The following is an 18232-nucleotide window of genomic DNA, read 5'->3' on the forward strand; positions in this document are numbered from 1 at the left end:
GAAAGCAGTCACGGACTGCATTGTGATGGTTCCAGTCTCGTCCTCCATGATGCACCAGTCAATACTGGCATGCTGGCTTATAGGTGTTTCAAATTATACACGAACAAGTCATCACTAAATTTTTAACATACACGTTAGTTGCTTCCATACTGCGAGGCATATTGTTCAAAATAATAATTGGAAGAAAGCAAATCAGTGAACAGGCGCGTTTTTTTAATTGGTAACAGAACAAGTTGGTGATGAGCTCCTCAGTGCCGGGACTAATATGGCAACAGGAATGAACGTTTTCGTAGACGTCGTCATGGAGGCACTCTTGCATGCCAGAGCACCACATATTGCAGAAAAGCCTAAACGGTCGATAAACCATTCTAGTCGTTCCCATCAAACTCCTTGGAGCAACCTGAAAATAAATGAAAACGCAGGCTAACATGACTCAGTAACCCTGCTGCATAAGAAACCTTAACCACAAGGCATTCATAGATATCGCTATTTCTACTCGTACAAACTGCAAAGCTTGTAACTTAGGTACACAAAAGTCCTTAACCCTGTGCTTATGCATAACGGCAAGGTAAAATGAACTGGGGTTAACTAGCCAACTGATACTGCAGCCTGTGGCACTTCTATTAACAACCTTTTTACACAGGTAGCCACAACCACAGCAACATCAAACTACTTGTGGTCATATGTAACCGCAGTTATCTGCTTAAGTAACTGATGTAGACAAGAATATGAAACATCATAAGTACTCGTAAAGAGGCCACTACAACTGGCGTGCACTTACAATGGCATTGTGTGATGTGTGAAGATTTATAACTTGGTGTTATACCTGCGGCAACACTCAACAGGAACTACCCGCTCCAGATGACAGTCGTCACAGTGTTGATTGTATCTTGAGTACACCAGCTGGCTGCGGGACCCCGCGCTCGTCGATAATGTACGGCCCCTGGTAGTACCTCCAGAAGACAGACGAACCCCGCTTCAACTGGTTCTGCATATCAAACAGATGAAAACAACTTCTAGCATGTCCAAGAACTCACAACTGTCTTTGCATGCAAAAAAATTTCTTTGACCAGACTGTTTCCAGGGGTGGGCAAAAGGAAGCAAACTTTTTCATCGTGACCGTGATAATGAGCCTAGCTTCAAAGCCTTGCATAATGTACGGCAAGGAAACCTTCAGGTGTCTCGATTGCCAGCGTCAGTTTCAGGGTGGAAACTCTACTCTCTCCACGCAGCATGTTGGGTCCCACTCTCTCGTCTGGTTGCATAATGCACAGCGCAGTAGCGGGCTGTTTTGAAGACCGAACTAACACTATTGCATACAACTGCACAATCTTGGTGTTCTGCCAAGACGGGGTAGTACCAGGGATTGTTGTTGGTAAATCACAATTAGGTAAGCTAAATTATATGTTTTACGGCTCACTTCCTGAGAAACTTGGCCTCTTGTGAGCAGTCGTAGCTATGGGCAATGAAAGCAGCATATTTCTTGGTTCATTGACATCGACACTGGAAATTGTGAGTACTTTTCCGAAAATCAAGACTTGTTTTCAGCTGCAGTAAACCTGCACCCTTCTTGTGGTACACATGGCAGAAAATGGGGGAAAGTACTGCAAATGACACCATGACCACAGCGTCGGTAAATTCGTTACGCATGCTTCTTAGAGATTTTTGGTTTTTTTTTCCTCTCTTATGCTGACAACAGTGGTGATGAGACTTTCTGCCTGAGACTGGACTATTGGAGCAGGCTTTTCGGTCTAAAAAGTCGGCCTGAGTTCCTCCAAGTTCCCTTTGACAGTTTAGTCTATATATGTTTGCAAACACCATGGTTACACTGCCCGAAAGATGGGGCCTCGGGTAAGCACGCCTTCACGGCCAATGCCAATTTAACTCTTGTTGGGAGACAAAGTGCTGTTAGCCAGTATTTGTGTACACTTTGATGGTGATTCTCACAGTTCATGTGCAAGCTGCTCCTTATGAGGTGATGTATACATCAACAAAAGCCTCTAAATGTGTCTGCACAAGAAGAACTTGGAGGTCGAGAGCAGTGTGGTTTCCACTAAGGGGGTTTGGCTTGGGAACGAAGTGCAGCGATGTATCAAAGCAGCTGAGTTCCTTTTAAGGCTCCGCTAACACGGCGGCCTCCAATATGAGTCCACTGACGGACCTCTAGAGTGTCGGTCACGGCGACTACAGACCCGGAGTTGAGTGGTGCATCATCATACAGATAGTTTCAATGCAACCAACTGACTGTATCTGTAAATAAATGGAACAATAGTGATACATCCGATAGAATCTCAATATTAGTATGAATCTCCCAGAGTTGTGAAAAATATCCACGTCATCTAAGACTAGCAGAATCCATGTGCAGGAGCACAGGAAATGCATTCACAAAGACCTGTTTATGGCTAACAGGATTCATTTACACGCCATCGCACACTACTTGCAGTGCGTATGAGCAGCGGCTAGTGCCCGAGGGCAAGGTCCAGGCTTGTGTATGTACCATCTGTTGCAGCATGGGAGGACATACGGAACATGCACAATTATGTGCACTCTACAAAATGCATTCTGACCAGGAAAATTTACAACTGCATATCATTGACTCTACTGCAACAGGACTGCAACAAAGAATGAATAGATGAAATATTGAACAAGGCCAAGAAATAGAGTTAAGGGTGAGTTAAGAATGCAGCACTGCACATGTAAACAATTATTTCCCTAATGTTTACTTCCCTAATTGCCCCCCTCCCCCCTAATCTTTACAGTTAGGCTTCAGTTATAATAGTTATAATAGGACAGGGAGATAAATGGTGACCACCGACTAGTATTTTAAAGAAACCAGCAAAATGAAAGGCCATACCAGTCGGTTAAGGTGCTGCCAACATTCACTCCAGCTGGGGTAGACGGGCATGTTCGGAGGCCTGCCTGCTTCCAGGCTAAAAAAGCAAGCAAGCGAGCATGGCTCTGATCAGTTCAGAGAAATTAGGCAGTAACAATAATATGACATTAAACTACAAACAAGGTAGCTTATTGCATAAGATAGCATGACGCAAACAACCTCTACAGCACAGATGAGGCAGGGCAGCTGCACTAACTGAATGCAGAGACTTCTTTACTTTCTTATAACATCCAGCTGGTAAGCGCAAATGGTATCTGGGAAATGCTGGACTGTCACTGGCTCACTTGAGTGCACCACATATGATACAAGAACCGTTGGTATGTAATGCATTTTTTCTGTCTGGAAACATGGCAACAGCATCTCAAATGCTCTTGAAATGCTACTGTGAATGACCAAATTCTCGTGGGGCTTAGTTTTGTGAACAGCCCAAAGTCGGGGGAAAGAGATCCATCATGCCACCCATTTGTGCTGTCATAAAAACAAAATATGGATGCCCAATGCACGTGCGTAGCTGCTGTTGACATGCGCCTGTTTTGACAATTCGGGCTGCATCACTAGCGCAGACATTTAATCGGCAAACAAACAAATGCAGGAAAAATTAGCGGCTGCATTACGACATACATAAGAAGCGAGCCAGCAGCCTCTGAAACAAAGTATATATTTTTTTTTATCAATGTAAAGGATCAACTAAACGTGGTGATATCTGACCAGAAAGTAGAAGAAAAACCAACACACGCCACCGGTGGGATCCGGACCCACGACCTCCGAATTCAGAGGCTGTGGGTTCCTGTTCAATGCACTTTGTGGATTCTGTGATGACCAGTGTTATGTTCAATAGAGGTGTCAAGGCTCAATCTAGCACACACACAGATTGAAAACTAAAACCAGGCTGGGGACCATTGTTCGTGACATAAAGGGCCTATAGTAAACAAGGAGATTGCATGAATCGATGCACAGAATACCAGATTAAGACAGAACACAATGTAATGTTTGAAAAACCACAAGTAAGCTGGATCGCACAGCTCCTAGCATGCAACAACCATGAATTGCAACAACAAAGGCCAAAAATGCCCGAAAGACAAAAACAGTCAACCACCTTTTGTCTTTAACAGTGTCTTTAAAATTGGTTTTCAAAATTGTATTTGGGGAAATGAAAGGTGCTATAGCTATTATGATTGCCGATGGACACCTTAACCATGCCATAACGAAAAGTGGGAGTGGATGGCTCCAAGATACTTTCGAGCATGTGCCGATATTATGCAGCACACCTTGCATTTTGACGACATGGGACAGGTTCACATCTGGGTGGGTACTTCGGCTCGCAATAAAAAATAATTATTCAATACCATTCACTAAAATGCAGTCAAGCAGCTTCCACAGAAACTTCACAGCTGAATAAGCATTCATCCTGGTCCGGGATTCAAACCAGAGGTTCGAGGTCGGGACTTCCACCTCAACTGAACTGAGATGACTTGAGCTAGCCTTATGGCTATGTTTCTGAGCGATGTTGATGAGTGGTTACTCCCTTACTGCAGATCCTGCTAGCTTGGGGGTTTCCTCTAATAAAACTGCACCAACTCCAAACTCGGGTTCAATGACCGAGATCCCTAACCACAGAGCCCACAACTATACACTACTAAATAATTCTCACTACCAATGCCCCTAAGGCAACGACTTTGCCAAACTGCTCTGGCTACAAAACGCTCACCTGCATCCAGAAACAGCCATCACTGTACTGACAAGGGAGAACGGATATGTGACAGAGCTCGACAGGAACTGCAAAAAAAGCAAACAAGACGTTTAGAGAGCGCCCTTAACACTTTCGAGGCTGTGATAAAGGGAGATAGCATCAAAACATTCCACAAAGGAAAATATTGTGCAAAAAGTGATTTTTTTTTCAACATTTAAAAAAAAAAAAATTTTTAGCATTCTATTAAAAATATGAGTAATCTTTTTCTATATAAAAAAACTGAAGCAGCATAAGGGAGAACGCTTGATAAGCATAGCATCAACAGTAACTATATGCAATAACTCTTGTGTAAGAGTAGTCTTTTTTTTTCTTCTTCTTCAGTATTTAATACAAAAAACACAAACATAAACACACAAAAATGAAAAACCAATTAGCCACCCTTGCAGCATTACTTTTTCTTTTTTTTCCCATAGAAAGAAACTTTTCACTGTCCTTTCAGCTTAGGTGAAACAACAAAAATAAATCAGGTTCCCAAGTGTGGACTTAATGTTTCCTCTCACACATTTGTACTTGTGATTTCATTAGTAGTAAGTAGCCCTGAGTAACACCTTCAGAGTAGAAAGTTATCAAAAACCACCCATGCCTTGTTTTTAAGAGAACCTAGCTGCCATAATTTGTATTGCAGTGGACTCCCATTAAAATAAACTAGGCTAAGTTGAATTCTCAGATAAGATGAATAATGTGAAACCACTGGTTGGTTTCCCATAGGACTCAATGCAAGAAAGTCAGCTAAAGACGAACTGTTTCACCTAAGATTAACTTTCACAGAGAATGTAAATCACGGCGACCCCGTAAAACAGCACTCACGAGGTGTCTATGCAGCTCTATCAAGAAAAAGAATAAGCGTAACACGTGTCTCCGCAAGAAAGCACACCTCCACAAGATTACTCCTGTGCACCATCGCGTAGGACTGCGAAGAAGCTGTCTTGCGAGGACAAGCTTTTGCCAGAGCAGAACAGGCAGGGCACCATAGCGACCACGTAGACTATGATCAGACCTCGGCATCAAGCTACTTCCTACAGTCTAAAAGACACGTATGCACTAAGTACACCTGTCACTAAATTCAAACTTAAAAACTCAGAGCTCATATTTTCAACTGACGCGGTGTCACATCGCACGTCATCGCAGCACAGAAATGGCCAGATATAAGCGCTGCGTACATTGCCTGCGGCGTACACAAAGGCGCATGGCGTGCCTGTTGTGTTGTTAACAGCTATACTGCAGAAGAAGCGCGACAAGAGGGATACATAGCTGCCCTGCTGGACATCTTTAAAGCACCTAGAGCAGCAATGAAAGCAAAAGTCAGAAAAAGAAAAAAAACAGCCACTATGGGTTGCAATGGGAAAGGGGAGACAGTGCAAAAAAAGAGAACTGGACCAAAGCCATATTCAAGTACGACAACATGACCTGGTTTCATCCTTTCATCCTTCTGCTCACTTCACGCACAGTGCAATAAATGTGATATCTGCAATTATTGTCTCTCTGGAAGGCCATTGTATTAACTGTTTTGATGTGCATCATATATTTGAACACACCTAACATGCATCCATAACTTTATCATAAGCCACTTCTGAGAAACTTCTGATGAGATGAACAGACTTTCCTGAGCCTTCAAGTTCATCTCAAGGGGAGGCTACTGCATCTCACCTTCAAAAGGTTCAAAGAAAATGCGAAAAGCAAAGCGAGATAGTAGTCGAAAAAGTGGAGCGTGCTTATTTCTTACTTTGATGAAGTAATGGCCACTCTGTGGAGGAAACATTAGCAGGACCTACACTCGCTCGTCTCCAGCAGCTAATACATTTGTGCTCTAGTGTGTGCCATTCTCATTTCACCTAGTTCCAATGGCACCTGCCAATGCCATATAGGAACCATAATTGCGAAATATTTTCTCACATAAACCACCAGCTCATTTTTGCACAGATATTACATCAACTTTGTTTCTACTAGTACTAATAAACTTTTAAAAGTTTCTGTTAACCTTCCAGCATTTGTGTCGTTAAATTACTGAAAATTGGGAGTCATCTACGAGGAAAAAGGTTTGAATTCTCACCATTGTTGTCGCACTGATGTAGCTCTGCAACGTCTGAAAGCAAGAATAGACTGAACGGTCAGGGATACGCAAAGCATATAGTAGCTACGAATTATTGCTCACTCTGACAACCATGCAAAACCCACTGAGTAAATATGAGCAACTTCTAGGGAGTCGATATGTTGATCTACTCTATGAAATTATTCTACTGCAGTCAAGCATTAAAATAAAATAAAATTTAGATATCCAAGGAGCCTGCTGAAAGAAGTGCAGAGGTCACTGCCATAACTTAATGAAAATAGAGCTCCTACGTAGAGTAGGGTCAACAAGAACAGCGCATCGTACAAATCGATTACAAACATGATCATAGTCGTCACATTCTCCTGCTCTGTTAGTCTGTTTTCACAGCTCCATAAAGTGCAAAGAATGGCTACTCCATTAAAGCACACAGCATCAAAATACTGATGACAGAATGAAGGAGAGAGGTCCAAGCATGCGGATTTCAAGGAAGCAATAAATGTGATAAACACCTTGTCCTGCACGATGTAGGCATTGATGACAAAAGATATCGTATTGGCGAACCATATCGTCAGCACCTCGCCAATCAATCTAGGTATGAGACCACTGGAAAAAAAGAAGACAAGAGAGGATAAAGATGGGTGGGGGATGGAGACAAACGAAACTTTTAAAGCGTCAACATGCAGCCTAAAGCCACAAGACTTGCCCGCATGCTGCTACTAAAATCCAATGAAAAATGTGTGCAATAAACTTCAGGTAATAATTTTAATAAAGAGAGCAGTAATCTAAACAACCAAAATGAAGCTTGAGCAGCAAAGGAAGCTTTGAGGATCAATTATCTCTCATCGATAAAGAGATAAAAGCAGTAAGGATAAGAAGGTATGATAACTTTTCATGCTACTGCCCACACCACTCTAGCAGGTGACGAGCGGTGGGTCACTTTGGCACTTTCCACTTTACATGAAAAGAAGTATAAATGATGAGCATCAAGTCTGTACAGCGCAGATAAATGCATTGAAAACACTTATGCTCCAGAAACATAGGAATAAAATTAATTAAATATAATCCTTACTTCACATACTTCACAGTGATGTAGCAGGGACATAGGATAAAACCCTATGGAGGGAAGGGCGCTCTTGACAAAGGGCTAAAGCCCCGAAATGTACACTGTAAAGGAGATATTCAGAACTCGACAGGACACAAACTGAGCCCTCATAGAAATTTGACACCTGTACAGGCCTTGGCTTTTCCAAGCCATGTTTCTGCTTCATTCAAGTGTGTCGGCCATAACGTGGACTGCCGTCCACGTTTTTTACATCATGTAGAAGAAAGCTTCCGCACCTGAAGAGACCTAGGACACCTTCTTCTCTGTAGATTTCAACAATGGAGGTGAAGATTCCCCTGCAAGAAAACACACATACAAGCACTTTAACTTAAACACGGACAACAATTTGACAGAACAGCAAAGTGGTGCCACAAAACCTTTGTTACTTCAGAACTTGTGAAACCTTCTAGATGTTACAGTGAATTAGCCTGTCACAACACACTGCACATACCCTGCCCAGTCAGGCTTTTGTCACTGCTTCCAACCAAAGATGTGTTAGCCCCACCCAGTGGCGCAGTGGTTAGGGCGCTTGATTGCTGAACCCAAGAATGAGAAATCGAATCCCTGCTACGGCGGCCGCTTTTCGATGGAAACGAAAAGCGAGACGCCCGTGTGCTGTGCAATGTCAGTGGAGTCCTCCACTATGGCGCCTCTCATAGCCCGAGTCGTTTTGGCACATTAAACCCCACAAACTCAACCAAAAATGTGTTGAAAAAATTGGATACTATTTGGTCTTTCAGTTTTTGCGATCCTGAAGCCTTTTTGCAGCCATCTGCAAATTTTGGTTGGCAAGCACTGTTCGACTTGCATGTTATTTTAACCCAAAAAGATGAATCCATGCGTGTGGCCATTCAAAGGGCAACTCCGGTGTTGTTTTTTTTCTCATTTTGAGTTTTTGACTGCATTACATTCTTTGATGTGTCCTGACTCCAACACAAAATAATGTTTTTCAAAATTCCAATTATAACTATTTTCAAAAAGGAAAAACAAAAAAATCAAAATCGAAACTGCTTTCATGGCCAGAAACGACGTTCCAGTTGACGAAACGACGATGCCAAATACAGTATCGGAAAATATTGGAAAAACACTCGCACATGTGTTGGATGGTGGAAATAAAAGTCTGGAAATCATGACACACTGGATACAATGTCTGAGATAGCCTAATACAGGCCTCAAAATTTCATGATCACGCGGGGAGTGGACAGTAACTTGGGTATAATGCTTGTGATGTCACAAACGCAGTGTTGCCTGCAGAAATCATCTCAACTGAATCCACAAAAGTTGCACATTTTGAGATTGTGTTGCGCATGAATGAATTACCGCACGGCGCACTGTAGAACTATTACTTCAGTCTCATATGAAAGACTGTGATTCCGGTTTTTTCACTACCTTAAGTTGATAATTTTGAGCTACACTCAGGGGCAGCTTTCTGCGGCTAGAGGGACAGAGCTTGCCTTACTGTATTACAACATCAAGTACAGTCGAAACTTGTTATAGCAAAGAAGCACAATATTGTAAAACAGTTCATAACAGCCAAAATTCCAATACAAAATCTCACAAGGAAAACACACAAATGCTGCAGCATTGTTAGCAGCTCGAAAACTATTAGAGCTCCCAAAAATCTAACTATTCCCCAGCGCCTTCACTTGTGGGCAGTGATAGAGGCAGACCATGGCTGTTCAAATAGTTCTTCCCCTGTTTCGCTATCTTTTCAGTGCGCAGGCCTGAGAACCTCTTAAGTGAGCCCCTGTGTGTTGGAGCAGGTAACGCTTGCTGTACATGCTTTTGCAAATGCTTTCATTTGCTTTCCAGTGCAGTGGGCTGGGCCCTTGTAAAAACTCTGCAAACAGAAACGGCAAACAAACCTTGCCAAACTGAATGCCGTGAAACGTTCCACATTCAAGCATATTGCGCTCCGTTCGCGGAAAGCACCAATCGATTCAAACCTGTGTTATCTATCTTTGGTATTACACTCACACAAAAAGATAAATGTCATGGTGACTGATGATTCGCATCGTCTGATAAAAGCAAAAATGGAGGGAGCATGCAACTTCATGTGACCATAACGCTATTTCCTGTCAGAGTGGGAGCCAAGACCTGTCAGCAAGTAGTCCGGGACTGGAAAGTAGAGTTTACCCGGCGTCTCAAGCATTGTTTGTTCGTTGCTGGTGGTATTGCTGAACTCTATTCGTTACAGCTGTGCGTGAAGTTGGAGCAGAGTAGGCAGGGTTGGACCAGACTTTCTAGGCTGTTCATGAGGGGTAGTTGAGAAAACCACCCTAAGCCATACGAAGCAAATGTACATGCCCTTCATATAAATTAGAAACATGTGTTTGTAAAAATAATTAAGAAGTGTTCGATATAGCCATAATTCATAATTGTCACATTTGTTACATCAAGAACAGATTGTACCGGTTCAGGCACATCTGGCTTCAGCTATTATTTGGTATCAGTTTTGCCTTGACATTGAATTAATAGTTTTCAAGCTGTCAGCAATGCAGGAATGTGTTCCTTTATGTCACTGAAGTCACTTTATGTTCCTTTATGTCACATTTCCATGTGAATGGAAATTTGCGACTTACGAATAGTCCATACGACATACGTTGTCGAAACAAGCACATTGCTAGAGCGCACTAGAGCCGGCGGGGAGATGCGGCAGAGACGACTTCCTATGCTCCACAAGATTGCGAACAGGTGACGCCACCATCTGCATGCACATGGTATGTTATACTCTAGCTGTACTGGCTAGTATTGCAGCATAATCTTGATATAATAACATCATTAATTCCATAATGATACAATATTCCGAAGCAATGGCCCCAAAATTTCTCTAGAAACTACATTCTGCTCAGGAATAAGCTAGTGCACTTCGGGTCTGTAGCTTTTGCTGCATACTCAAAGAAAGTTGTCCCCGAGTACAGATTACAAATGAGAAAACGCCACAACTAGATTTTTTCAAGCAGACCAGAGCATAAGGAAGAAAAACCTGACCTTATCCTATGCTGGGCTCATGCGCTTGCCATTAAATGCAGTTATGAAGAGATGTTATGAAGCCATCAACTGAACCTATGGTGCAAAATGTACGAAGTAATGATACCCCACCAGGTCAATCAATCACACACCCCACATTTTTTCTAAGTATGCGATGTAAGAGAAGGTGCCACTCACGTGTACTTTTCTTCCCGTCCTACAAACTGGGCCATGTACCGAAAACACACCACTGAAAGAGAGTAAAAAGAGCCACGATTAGGGCACGCATCTACCACCATCCTGGCTCTACCAACAACCAAAATGTGACATTAAAAGTGAAATGCCAAAGCATGATACACTGCAAGTACACGGGCTCATGCAGTCAGCCCTGGGCTTGTACTCTAACTTGCATTCCTTTTGAAACCGTTCCATTCAGGCAATCAGGTATCGCCAAATGAAACATTTTCGAGAGGAATGCAAGTTAGAAGACGAGCCCAGGAAAAACTCCATAAGCCTGTTGTAAAAAGCCACAGCCTCATCCTAAGAATGCGCCAAGAACAGCGCAGGCAAATATGTGACACCCTGTTTTTTTACCTCGAAAGCATCTCAAACTTTCCATTGTCTCCGTGGTGCTTCGTCAACTTAATTGACACTTGAACCAAATGCTGCTGTGTAGCAACACAAGGCTGAAAGCTGAGTCAAATGACGTTCGGTTCAACGGCATTTGAAATGCAAGTGTTACTACATTAGGATCGATTAATAAGGATATGACCGAATGGTGTATGTTCCCTAACCCACTGTTCTCTGTTGGGTCTCTTAACATAACCTCTATACCTATCCTTCCCACAGCTGGCTCTACTGTTCTCAATGGAATTCATGTCTTTACGTTATCATTAATTATCACTGCTAAGTCATCACATGCAAGTAAAAACCTTGCTTCTAACAAGGTTGCAAACATTCTCAGAACAATGCAGCTGTGAATGGGTTAGCAACAGGCTGCACATGTACTTTTGATGAAATAGCACTGTTAACTTGTTTCCATGAGCTTGCAACACAAGCAATAGTGGACATTGGCATTCTTCACAGCAAACTTGTGTCCCTGTCCACGAGTACCTTGGAGCTGGAAATTCTGCAACATATGCTATATTTTGCAAGAGCACGAACTGGATGATACCATTACCCAGAGGTGACAATGTAGTTGACAACAGACAAGCAGAAGGATGCATCAAAATGCATTGGCAGGCTAGTTGGTGAAGCATCTCACTGAGCGTGTGTTTATTATTATTACTCTTCTCATTGAAGAAAAAGAACTTTCAGTTGTTAGTATGTGCTGCATCCATTGCTCTTTTTGTCTAATGTATTTGTCCGTGTTAGCAATCTTTTCCACAAGAAGGATGCAGTACCAAAAATAACTCCTTAGCAAACTGACTTGCACCCACAAAGGAATAAACAACCCAGCAGCTGTCAAAGAAATGATTGATGGTCGCACTCCGCAGAGGTTAAATGAAGGCAAAAAAAGAGCCCCCCTCCCCGCCATGGCAGCTCAGTGGTTAACGCACAAACTACCCAACCAGGGAACCAAAATTTGGTACAGGCCACAGCAACTGCATTTCGATGGAAGTGGAGCGCAAGGCGCCCATGTACTCTGTAACGTCAGTGCACATAACAGGACTCCTGGAGGTCAGAGTTGACTGAAGCCCTTCACTGCAGCGTCCCACGAAGTCTGAGTCATCTTGGAATGTTAAATCTTTTAAACCAAACCAAATCCACCTTGACAGAATAGTTTGGCCACCATATGCAGGTGGATTTGAGCATAAAAAAACAAATGCTACAATGCTTGGCGCCAATGCATAGCAAAGAGTCAGTATAAACAAGAATGTGCCAGCACGTTTAATCAGCATTAGTACTAGCACATGGATGACACACAGCTCGTAAGAAGCTTCTCCCTAGTTTGTAAAAAGAAAAAAAGAAAGGAAAAGCTTTCTGACACTAACCTTCCTTCACAGAAAACATATCCAGCCACATGGTAGGGCTTGCACAAAGAAGAAACATAGCTCACCATTGAAGGGCTGGGCGACACAGAGCGCTGCACATTTGGCAGTCATTAGCTTGAGCGTGCGCTTGACAAAGTTGACGATGCGCTGCTCTTCAGTCACACTCTCGTCGTCCTCTTCGTCTTCAAAGGACTGCACCTCGGGTAGCCTCTGCACATAGCAAAGAACACTGAAAACACTGAAACCAGCCTTTCACACTACTAGTACTGCAGAGCATAAAAGCACATGCCATGTCCATATGCTTGCCATATGCCAGTAACATACCGCATTTGATATGCGAGAGCGACCCTATTAACCAACTCGCATCGCAAATAGAACTTGACTGCACAGTCAAGTGAGTTTATTAAATTTTCTGATGGGCTAGTTAGTGTGGGCTGACGTGAAACACGCTAGCAAGAACAAAGGCAAAGAAACAAAGACTACCCGAGTGCTTCCAGCAACTACAGACATTAAGCTCCGACCATCATCTCCAGCAAAGTGACATAGAAATTATGTATATGTATTCGCATCTATTTGCTCCTAAAGAGGATGACAGACGTGTCACGGATACAAGCCGTACCTATTATTTGTAATCTAAAACACATCTACAAGCTCACGGGCGGCCGTATCAGCCCGCAATTCCAAACTCATAAAGTTGAGCCTCGCACAAGCAAACCAGGTAATGCGCACACAAATGCTTGACATCCTGATTGTTCAGGGAGAAGCTAGGCTAGCAACTATCCCACCCAGTATGCATTAGTTCCGTGCCTTCATATACAACCACATAGTTGTGAGCAAAAAAATTCATACTATACAACAGAGTTCTCACAGCTGCTATGCCTCTACAGTCAAGGAAAATGCAGCACAGTATTTTCTTATTTTGACTCTGTTTCCCGCACAAAACAAAGTGCTCCACCATAATATATGCTAAAATGCAAACATTTAACTGCCCACCTTCTGTAAAAGTAACTTTTCCTTCTTTCTGTACATTTTGCTACAGCTGTAGTAAAATAAATTCCATAAGAGTATATGGCAACCAAGACTTCTGATATGCAAAACATGTAATCTTGTATCTGGTAACTTGTAAACTTGTTACATGCAATCCCATTTCTTATGCAATACACCAAAAGGGGTCTTTAAGGTAATGACATGAAAGAAGCAAACACAAGTTGTCAGTTCACACAACTGTGTTTCACTAGCTTTCGGTCAGTGCAGAAACCAGCTGAAATAAAGTCCTTGACACGAGTTCAGTAAACAAAATGCTCACCCGGTTCACCTCGGCGAAGACGGCGCCACTGACCACGTTCGCACACAGACGGACACTTAGGCCACGATACAAACCAGCATAGCCATCCACTTTCTTGATGTACTTCACTGTACACATGCAAAAGAAAAAGAGAGAAACCACTTCTGTGCTAAGTTTTTGAAGCACTAAAATGTATGTGTTTTCTACTAAACAGCAACCTTTATGTGTTCACCTAAAGATTACAAAGCAAACTGTGTTCCACAGAATAGTCTCGCCTCGTCAGAACAATGATAAAACATGTCTGATACAATGTTATAATGCCCTCTAAGCATCTTTCAGCGCTTTGTCAGTTGGCATTATGCGTGTGCTTCAAACCCCAAAACAACACTCCACAATTCTCCATTTCTTACTAACCCAAACTGTGTGGATGCTTACAGAAGTTTACAAACAGCGCTTCAAAGATAGGTAAACAAAGGGCCAGCAAATTCTGGCGACCTATGCTGCAAGACATGGATCACAAAGAGTTCGAATTCAATGCTCTAATGGACTCTTTTAACGACATTACAACAGGAGGGTCATCAACAAGCCCAACAATGGCAACTTTGTACTCACTGAACTAGACAAAACAAAAAAGCACCTGAAATAATGGGCTCCACGAGATTAAGCCTGTTTCAAAAAATGACACCCCATAAACACTTTTTTTTTTTTACTATAGTTTATAAAACACCACTGAGCCCCCACTGAAGCTTGATATGATATCCACAGATGCCCAGCCTTCTGAATGCGTTTCCGCACAACAGCGCCTGCACAGCTTTATTCAAGGTGGCCAACATCTACTGATAAGACAGCTACAAGAACTGCATGATAAGCAAGATGAGCAAGAAGCGCAACAGAACTGAAAACTCATAAGCTATATAAACCTCTCAGCTGTTCTTTGTTACCTTATTTCCGTTATTTCTCCGACATTATATTGTAAGTACCTGGAAATTAACATCTCGCATGACCTTTCCTGGTCCGCCCATATCACAGCTATTACAAACGAGGCTAATCGTGTCCTGTCTTACGACATAGTTTGCTGTTAGCCTCTTTGTCTATTAAATCTCTCACCTACATAACTTTGGTTCGTCCTAAGCTGGATTATGCATGCGCAGTTTGGTACCCCCCCATTTCTTATCTGACTAAAGTGCTTGAATCTGTCCAAAACTGCACTGTTAGATTCATCCACTCAAATTACTCACATCATTCTAGTGTGACTACCATGAAATCAAGAGCTAACCTTCCTAGCCTCGAGCTGCAATGCAAAATCTTCAGACTCACACCCTGTTACAAATTTTATCAATTATCTCTTGCAGATTTAAAACCAGCTCCCCATGTCACTTTTCGCACTAGCCACCCCAAAGTCGTTTACCCCCCTCGCGCACATACCACTGCACAACTGCACTCTTTCTTTGTCCAGACTGCAGTCGACTGGACTGACCTGCCTGACAACGCCGCATCCACTCCAGAACCATACATTTTAAAAACTCAATCTAAAATATTATGTTGTCACACCAATGTCTTTAACTCCAATTTATTTTGTGTATTGTGTTTTCCCTCAAGTAATACCCCTATATAGGGGTGTTTGAGGTGTACGATAAATAAATAAATATATTAAACACCATAATATTTTATTACATATTACAACATATATAGAGTGATACATCTAACCAGATTTCATGGATTTATTACAATGCTCACTAATTTCAAACAGAGAGCAGTGTGGCCAATAAAAGTGAAGCATCCACACTTGAGCAATCCACGAGGTAAGTCCAGCGTACTAAACAAAGCAAGGACCGCTAGAGTGCAGCTGTCTACTAGGCAACACATAGTCAGCCAAAACAGCATCCCTATTGGCCCAGTTATGCCCACCACTACATGAAGGCCTCTGCCACTGACCTCCAGTTAACCTTGTCCAACGCCAGCTGTGGCCAACTTATCCCCACAAACTTCCTAACCTCACCTGACTCATTATCAAAGTCTAGGTCTGGCTCTTCTACATTCACCTCTCCTTGGAATCCACTCCGTTACTTTAAGAGACTATCATATCAGCAACCTTGCCTTCATAATATATGCACTGCCCACATCCACCTTTGTTTAGGCAACCCTACTAGTGTTCATTATCTAACCCACTCTGCTCTCATCCTATGTCTTGATGTAGCCCCTTTGACTAATCCTTCCATAACTGACTGTGATTTCATCAATTTAATATGAAGCCCTTTCGTTAGCACCCAGGTTTCTGCCCTAAGGGTGAGTCCAGGCAAGTTAAACTAGACGCTCTCCTCTCAAAGAAAAAGCCGTTCTACCCTATGCAAAATATAACATAATACATAGAACATAATAATGGTGTGCAATAAAAATTGTAAGGAACAAGAAGGTAAACACATGCCAATGATACTCACTGTACTCAATAGCTCCAGGCAATTGCAGTGCTGGCTTGCCAAACAAACGCCTTGTCGGCCTTGGTGGCAACGGTTCATGGCCAATCTGATAGGAAATTTTTGGTGAACATCAGACAATCATCAATGCTAACACTGAGTCTCATTTTTCACCTGTCTTAACTGTCATTGTGGAGATCTCACATGTCCAGCTGTCAAACACTGAAGTGTAATGTAAGAGCACTAGCTAGCAGTTCTGTTTTGGCCTCGCAGCCACCAGTGGTAACAAAATAGTTACAATAATATATCTGAGATGACCTCCGCAGGAAAAAAACACCACCACACCTAGGTAGCGAAAGCAGGATTGGTGGCACACATATTAATAAAAATAACAAAGTACAAAGTACTCTGGCCCAAGCAATCAAATATGGTGTCAGCGGTAACTGGCACACTAAGTGCAGCCGCCAAAAAATCAGTAGTAGCACCTTCAACTCTATCAGAATGACTACCTATCAATGATACAAAACCATACTACTGGGATCTATGCGTATCATTTGTCTACACATAACAAGGCACGGCTCAGGTCATTCTTTCTGTGCTGTTATGGCCTTCCAGCTGTTAAAGATTACCCTTGCATCTCGGGTGCTTTGAGAAAGCGCGATACTTTCGGTTGACGTGGCAGAAATAGAATTTATAATCTAATAATAATTATTATAATTACTAATCTTAAAATGCCAAACTGAAGTAACCAAGGTCCCGCTGCTCTACGCTGTCAACGCAAGCAGCAAGTATTAAACCCAGACGTCAACGCTTTAAAACGATAGGGCATGTCCTCGTCCTAGTCACGTAGCCAGAATAATATGTCATGTGTCCTCGTCCTTGCTACAGTACAGTTTGTGTATCGACTATGCACTACCAAGCCATGTTGCTGATAACCTTAAAGCTGCCCGCGAAGTACGAAACTGCCACAGACCACATTATGCCCTCCGTCTTCAAGGACTTTTTTTCCACTCAGTGCTCGGAGTTGATTCTCTCACTTTCTTTCTTTTTTTAGTTTAGAGATGGACAATCGCGTTGGCCAGAAAGAAGTCACCACGGTATCCATCTAGGTACAATCGAAACAGCCGATCTAACTTCACTGGGACAAAATCATTAAGGTGTGTCCAACGCAACCGATGTTCGAAACGAATGCAAATGCAGATATCGCTAACATTTGCAGCCCACGCGCATCAATCTGCACAAACCTAAGCGGGGAATCAGAGCAAGCGAAAGCAGGCACTGACAAGCCGGCGATCTCGTCACGTTTTTTTTTCTTTGCTGCCGGCTCTGCCGGCTGATCGCGGCGAGCAGAGAATGGAGAAGAGTCAGAGCGCTCACCTGGGTGAGGAACTTGACGTACTCAACAGGGTAGATGATAGCAGTGATCGTAGCCCTGCCCACTACGGCGTACCAGAGGTTCTTCGCTGATTCCGGGTCAGGAATAGGTGAAATGAGCGGCGAGGGCGGTCGCGGTCTCTGTTCTGATGCTGCCATTTTGACCATTCAATGCACCGGCTGGAGTCGGCTCCATAGCTGGCTCGCTTGGGATCGATACCGTCAAAATCGCTGAAAATTAGGGCGAAAATTAGCAGGAAATTTATAATTTGGGGCGTCTATAATATTTCAACTGCACAATACTGCAGTGTATAAGCGGGTAAGTAGTGAAATAAGTGATTAACGGGTGTGTACTTTGTAAATATAATCCAAAACAGAAGAGAACGTTGACAAAGTGGCA

At 42.7% G+C, this 18232-nt stretch overlaps 1 protein-coding gene across 1 annotated transcript; it reads right to left on the minus strand.

Annotated features, from left to right (window-relative positions):
- Nucleotides 1-196: 196 nt before the first annotated feature.
- On the minus strand, nucleotides 197-18023 carry LOC146173010 (mitochondrial carrier homolog 2-like). Its single transcript, XM_084585665.1, has 12 exons — nucleotides 17836-18023; nucleotides 16483-16567; nucleotides 14066-14172; nucleotides 12825-12969; nucleotides 10964-11015; nucleotides 8032-8091; nucleotides 7203-7296; nucleotides 6694-6726; nucleotides 4602-4669; nucleotides 2855-2930; nucleotides 827-988; nucleotides 197-400 (listed from the first exon to the last, which is right to left on the minus strand). Exons 1-11 carry the CDS (start codon nucleotides 17998-18000, stop codon nucleotides 872-874), a joined length of 1002 nt encoding a protein of 333 aa, XP_084441791.1. The 5' UTR covers nucleotides 18001-18023; the 3' UTR covers nucleotides 197-400; nucleotides 827-871.
- Nucleotides 18024-18232: the final 209 nt, after the last annotated feature.

The sequence above is a fragment of the Amblyomma maculatum genome, chromosome 11, assembly GCF_055883805.1.
Source record: "Amblyomma maculatum isolate TAMU_Amacu chromosome 11, ASM5588380v1, whole genome shotgun sequence".
NCBI lineage: Eukaryota > Metazoa > Arthropoda > Arachnida > Ixodida > Ixodidae > Amblyomma > Amblyomma maculatum.

Excerpts from the sequence above, each read along its gene's own strand:
- LOC146173010 (XM_084585665.1), bottom strand. The coding sequence starts at position 18,000 with ATGGTCAAAATGGCAGCATCAGAACAGAGACCGCGACCGCCCTCGCCG. Across the intron at positions 4,670-6,693 it reads ACATCAGTGCGACAACAATG|TTCCTGTCGAGCTCTGTCAC; the intron begins GTGAGAATTCAA and ends CTTTTTTTGCAG. Across the intron at positions 989-2,854 it reads GGCAGCACCTTAACCGACTG|AACCAGTTGAAGCGGGGTTC; the intron begins GTATGGCCTTTC and ends TTTGATATGCAG.